Raw genomic sequence first — 6,494 nt, 5'->3', positions numbered from 1 at the left:
GTGTTGGTCGTAAATATCATACCATTGTAAATAGGTTTACATTCTTTTTCTTACTTATAAATTTTATTCATGATTGTTTACTTATGATCATTCACTTTGACTTATATTTAATAAGTGATTAATCATATATTTGATACATATTATTTTTAGATTAAATTTAAAAATATTAAAAATATTACAGCAGCAATTCGCTCTTTCTCTTACTACCATTAATCTTCTAATAATGATGACCCATAAATTGTCGAATACAAGCTGAAAGTAAACTATCCATGTTCAATATTTGATAAGCTATTTCTAGCTCACGATTCTTCTAAAATTTCAGTGAAAATGACAATTGTAGTTTTAAAGATGGGGTAAAGGTAAAACATTTGTGATTAGATAAAAAAGAAAAAAGAAAAAAAAAGTCTATATGAGTGTTTCTTAAACTAAAAATAAATAGATATTAAAATTCTTTATTGCTTTAGACTTTCATGATTTTATGTTTTGAAGAGATGCACAGTCCATGTATATACTACTTTGGTCATGATCGTGATATTGACATTTTGGTTTTCTTTTATTAGGACACAGATATGCGTCGATCATTGTGATCACATCGAGCACTACGGGCACTAAAAATATTTTATATATTTTTATATCAATTATTACAGTTTTGAAAGTGTAGTGGTAAGTAAGGGTGACAACATATTCAAGATTAAAAGGGTGTGGGCCCAACCATGTTTGTGACTCAAGATGGACTGGTATGGGAGTGGGGCCCGTCCTTGGAGTGCGGCTCAAGATGGTCCAAATCATTAGCTAGTTAGGCTCGCGTTAGACTTGTGGTTGACTTGATTCGAGTTAGGCTCGGGTCGAACTCTCCATACATACACACAAACAAGGAAAATTCTCGCTAAAATAACACAATGGTTAAGCAGAAAATTAACCGAGGAAAATTAAAGGAAAAAAAAGGGAAAAAAGCACAAGAGGCCATCCAATTTCTCTGTTCCAACAAATAAATTAATATGTGGCTACAAAACAGATATCCAACTAATGCCGTACATAACAAGCCTCGGCATCATCTACACTACCTGGTGTTGCCTCACACCATATCCATTTGCACCATTAACGCCATGGTGGGACTTCTCCGAGCTCCTCGACCTCCGCCTTAGAACTATAGGCCATGTCACAGCTTCCAGAACCAGTGCGACGCCGCCGAGCGTCGCGATGACACCGATGTAGGCGTGCTTCCACTTCTTTGCAGGATCCAAGATGTCAAATCCTTCGAATATGTTCACAATACTCAAGATTATGATGCAGTATCCAACCGAGTGGTGGTACACATTCCAGTATATCCTGTACTTGTGCTCCTTGTTCGGCCTCAGAAGCAATGCAAACACCTGCGCAACCAAACGATCTTGAGTTGCAAAGAGATCTACGGTGTAACTGTTTAACGAGAGGATTGATCACCTGTACTGTTGCGAGGCAGAAGAGGGCAATTGCGATGTCTCTGTGCTTGTGGTACGTGATTCCAACGGACTCGCTGCCGAGCTTGAGGCCAAGGCCCCATCCTGAGATCCCAATTATGTATGCCGAGCATTGGCAAGCAACATGGAGATAGAACCAGGCAGGGTCTGCTGCTTTGAACACCTTCACGTGCCTCGCCATGATGGCTCCAATGGGCATCAGAATTCCCCAGCCGATTGCATTCAACACGCCGTGGATCTGCAATCCGATCCAAGTGCATGACATATTCATGATACAGAGAACGATCATAAATGAATTGCTCAAAAGATCCGACAAATTAGCTGTGCAACTTACGTTCTTGCGGCGCAGCCTCGAATTGCCTCCGGCGGAACCCGCCTCGCCGGAGAGGAAATCCAGGTTGTTCTTAGACAACAAGTTGTCGCCGGCCGGGTGGCCGTTGGGCACGCCGTTCTGCAATTGCGTCGACGCCTGCCACGCCGTGTTCAGCTTCGTGCTGTTGTTGGGTAGCTCCAGCGTGGCGAAGATGGTGTAGTACCCGTTCGCGTACTCCGCCTGCTTGCTGTACACCGGGAAGCTCAGGTTCTCGTCCTTCACGTCGCTCGCGTCCACGTTGTAGCCAGAGAACTTGGTGGTGTACACCGTGACGGCGCCGTTGGAGCCCGGAAAGGCGAGGAAGGCGTTGGCTCCGATCATGCCGCTGCCGGTGGGATTGACGGCCCACGCGACCCAGCCGGAGGAGGACTCCGGCGCGCGGTAGGCGACGTCTACCGTTCCATTGGAAGAGTGGTAGTTCCAGTGGAGGGAGGCACCAAGGTAGGGGAGGGAGTTGCAGGAGGAGTAGAGCCTGTTGCCGGAGAAGGTCTGGCTCACACAGCTCTGGGCTGTCGAATAGTGCAGCAGAGACAAGAAGAGGCACAGGGAGATGATGGCTGGCTTCATGGTTGGAGCTCAATTGCTTCTGCTTTCTGTTGATGTGTTGCAGTGGGCTGCTTGTGGAACGGGGAAAGAGGAGGTTGGAGTGTTTATATAAAGGATAAGGAAGAAGGAAAAGGGTGAGGGGAGGTGGGGGTTGTTGGGTAGTGTAGAAGTTTCTTGCTTCCACTACATGTTTTCTATATTCATGTTAGGGTATTAATGGTGGATGCATGCGATTGGTCCCACGATAGTGGAAGATTATATGAAGTAATAAATCAATGTAATTGCCTGTGCACCTCTCTCTCTCTCTCTCTCTCTGTACTTTTTCTTTATCCTGCTCTAAAACCTACCTCATTGAACAAGTATGAGGATCGAGTCATGTATAGCTGCAACCTCCATGGCCTACCCATTCAAAGCTGGTGCAGTAAGCAGGCAGGCAAACGCCAAGTGAAAGCTGATGAAGAACAGTAACAAATCTAATCCAACAAAAAATACTATATTATCACTGTTTTTCTTCTTTCTTTGTTGCTTTCCCAATCTCTTTTGATCAGTGCTGCTTCTGAAGCTTATTCAAAGTTCTGGATAACTTTTCGTACTGTGTTCTCATACTTGGAAATCTATAAGAACAGTTGATGTTTTCAACAGGTCACTGTTTCGCCTACCCACACTTTGCCATCGCGTGTTGTTCTCCACTTGCCATCGCCAACCCTGCACTTAAGGATTTGACCTAATCTCCCATAAATTGAAAGCGTCCTAAGTCACGACAACCGTTAGACGAGAATTCGACGGTGATGGGGGCTTTGCTACAAACATGCTTCCAAGAGTAGGTCAACAACCCCACCACAGAAAAGACACGCCTGCCACGAAGCATCGGGGGCGTGAGTCCTGCACTCGCCTAAGGCATGGGATTCGTCCTCCCCAGTGGGGTCCAATTGCTTAGCCGATCAATAAATACCAAATTGATAGGGTTTTAACCTCAATTATATTAAACTATTAATGCTTATCTAAAAAGGAGGTTTAAGATCGAACTGGTTGAACCAGCAGATGACAACATGAAGAAGAGTGGACTGACTTAGCCCATGCATGCTACAACGTTCTACATGGATGTGGTAATTGAAGGCGGCTAACTTGGAGCAAGTCAAACCAGATAGTCCAAGCCTACACTTTCACAAGCACTTGGTCCAACCTTTGTTGCATGTAATCTTAGTAAATGCATGCTGGCTAAGTCGACTAAACCAACGAGGTGTTGGATGAGAACATCTAAATTTGTTTCCATTTCATTCTCATCTTTGAATGAATAAGTTCCACGTGCTAGTGTTCCATGTTGAATCATCTCAAGTCCATTCGCTTACGATGTAGTTGACTTTTTCATAGTTGATAAGATTTGTCTAGGATCCAACTTGGTCTCCCTAGACCCATTAAGCATCAAGTGATCTAAACATCATGTGCAATAGATGAAGTTTGAGCTGGTTCTATAGACATGTGGTCTAATAATAGTTTGAAGGTCAACTTTTATTCCTTGAAACTTACGAATTGAATTTTCTAGATTTTTGGGACTATAAACAAACTTCAAAGTAAAAAAGATAAAAGATATATACATAAAGCTAAGAATGACATAATTATGGATTCATTAATCTTATACAAGAACTAAAATGCAATTTGAACTATGTTATAGTCAGTATGAGCCTATGGCATTCACATGTCTAAGGTGACAATTGACAACCTACCAAAATAAAATTAAGGAATTATTGAGTACACAACTTAAAGAAATACATTTAAGCTATATATATATATATATATATATATATAAAGTGTTACTTTGGATTGCTTTTGTATGCATATGTTTTGTTTTATTTATTTTTTATTTTTACATTCTTCTTGTTTCTTCTCAAATTTGTTTCTAGTTTTCCAATTCAGCAAATGTCATTAATTATTTGCAGTCAACACATGTGATGTTTACTTCAATACCTAGCCTAAATTGGATATGGTGTGGGTCCAATATTTCGTGAGAAGGAACACTGGAAATACTTGTTATGATCTGTGTTCTTGAAGATGTCATCCAAAGCATGGAAGTTGACCCAGCAATGGTTGCTTGCAGATGTTTTTGACTCCATGTTCTTTGCTGAAAATGAAATGTGGTGCAGCAATAGGTGTAAGACGAGTCTTAAGAAATGTCTAATCGAACCATGAGCAACAAAAAGGTTGTATTTAAGAGACAATTAAAGTTCATTACCTTCAACCAAGCAATCAGGCATCAACCATGCCAATGGGTCTCACACGCATATAAATAAAACTAATTACATATTAATATCTATAATTAGTCTCTTTTAGTATCTTCATTCTTATGCTTTCAAAAGTTATATTGAAATCCTAGTACTTACGAAAGTGAAACATTAAGATCTCTATATAAAGTTAAAAAGATAATTTCATAAGTTTAAAAATTTGAAGCAATGAATTAAATATTTTACTTGAATCTTAATATAATTTTTGAAAATATAAAGACTGAGATACTAAAAATAACTAATCATGAATGATAATATGTAATTAGATTATATAAACACCCTCAATCTTCGATTTTTAAAATAATTCGACTAAACATTAAATTTTCATCTCATCTATATGTCCCATGTTTAAAGGACTCCAATCAAAAATAATTTTCTGTATCCCACTCATATGTACCTCATGCTTGAAATCCAACAAAATATTGGCTCATAGAACATGCCTAACAATATATCTATTTCAGAAAAAAACCAGTAAACTGATGAAGTCAATTATAATTTGATCCAACATTCTATCCGAATCATCAATAAGCATGTTTGAGACATTATGATGCTCAGAAACCTCAGGAATATGATGAGATCATGCATAAAGACATTAGCAGTTAATGCGGAAATGACGCAGGCCATATAGCATCCTAGATTAGGTAAAGAAGCTGTGTTGAAATCTCGTGTCCTCGAAAAGAGAGTTGCTTAACTTCAATACCTACTACCACCATTGCGGCAGTCCATTTGCCTGCCTTTTACTTGTTCTTATCATAACAAGAAAAAGCCGAAAGTGTAGGTTTTAAGAAACCTTAGGAATCACTAACCCTGCACCAGCTACTACTACTATCACTTTCATGATCGTTCTACTCCTCTACACCCGAGTGCTTCTTCCATACTCCTCTTATGAGAGCTGTAAGGTGGCCATTTCTGCAGCAAAGATGACTCAGAAGGACGATTAGAAATACCAACTCTATCAGCGATAGTTGCACAAAAAAACAATGTTTCCATTTCATCAACAGCAGTAATTACTTGACGAACACACAGAATATCTTCATCAAATCGAAAAAAAGGCAAAATAACTATAAACATATTGCTACTGACCATTTTCCTCCTTATAAAAGCTACAGACATTGTGTGAGAGCAATTTCTGTATTTGCTGGTAAGATGGTTATTGTTCACCTTGCCTGCTTATACTGGAAGGACAAAAGATATAACCTGTTGGCCAATCTCAATTACTCCCCCTTTTTGTGGCTAATCAACCATAATGTCGTCCAAAATTCATTGAAATACCACAATATAGATAGTTCACATATCAAATTGGCTGGTTTCAATTGTATTATTGTCATGATAATGATGATATAAGTTGCATAACATTAATAATCAAACAAAATAGTTTTATTAGTCACATTGGAGGAGGTTACCTCAAAATTCTTTCGTTGTCTACTCTATATATAGGCCTACAGCTATCGATTAAGGCATAGACATCCATGAAGTTCCATAAGACAGATTATAAGACACCAATTATTCTTGAGTGTTCTTCATCCAAAAGCTTGTTCTTGGACAACTATAGTCGGAGGTAATTTTATATTACACTAAATATTCAACGAATTATTTTGCTAATATTAATGATATCAATAGACTATAAGACATCACTTATTCTTAAGTGCATCATCCAATTATTCTTGAGTACATATACAATAGACCATAGGAGACCAATTGTTCTTGAGTGTATTATCTAAGAAATCTAGTGTTCTTTATTCAAAAGCTTGTTCTTGGACAACTACGACGAGAGGTAATTTTTTATTCTGCTACATATTCAACAAATTATTTTACTAATATGATATCAATAGACTA

The 6,494-nt window shown here is 38.9% G+C and overlaps 1 protein-coding gene across 1 annotated transcript; it reads right to left on the bottom strand.

The window, feature by feature from the left end:
* Positions 1-949: 949 nt before the first annotated feature.
* Positions 950-2,468, bottom strand: LOC103989026 (cytochrome b561 and DOMON domain-containing protein At5g47530). Its single transcript, XM_009407759.3, has 3 exons — positions 1,795-2,468; positions 1,444-1,698; positions 950-1,373 (listed from the first exon to the last, which is right to left on the bottom strand). Exons 1-3 carry the CDS (start codon positions 2,398-2,400, stop codon positions 1,056-1,058), a joined length of 1,179 nt encoding a protein of 392 aa, XP_009406034.2. The 5' UTR covers positions 2,401-2,468; the 3' UTR covers positions 950-1,055.
* Between the last annotated feature and the right edge of the window lie 4,026 nt (positions 2,469-6,494).

This window comes from Musa acuminata, chromosome BXJ2-6 (genome assembly GCF_036884655.1).
Source record: "Musa acuminata AAA Group cultivar baxijiao chromosome BXJ2-6, Cavendish_Baxijiao_AAA, whole genome shotgun sequence".
Taxonomy (NCBI): Eukaryota; Viridiplantae; Streptophyta; class Magnoliopsida; order Zingiberales; family Musaceae; genus Musa; species Musa acuminata.
This window is presented reverse-complemented; position numbering and strand designations above follow the sequence as displayed.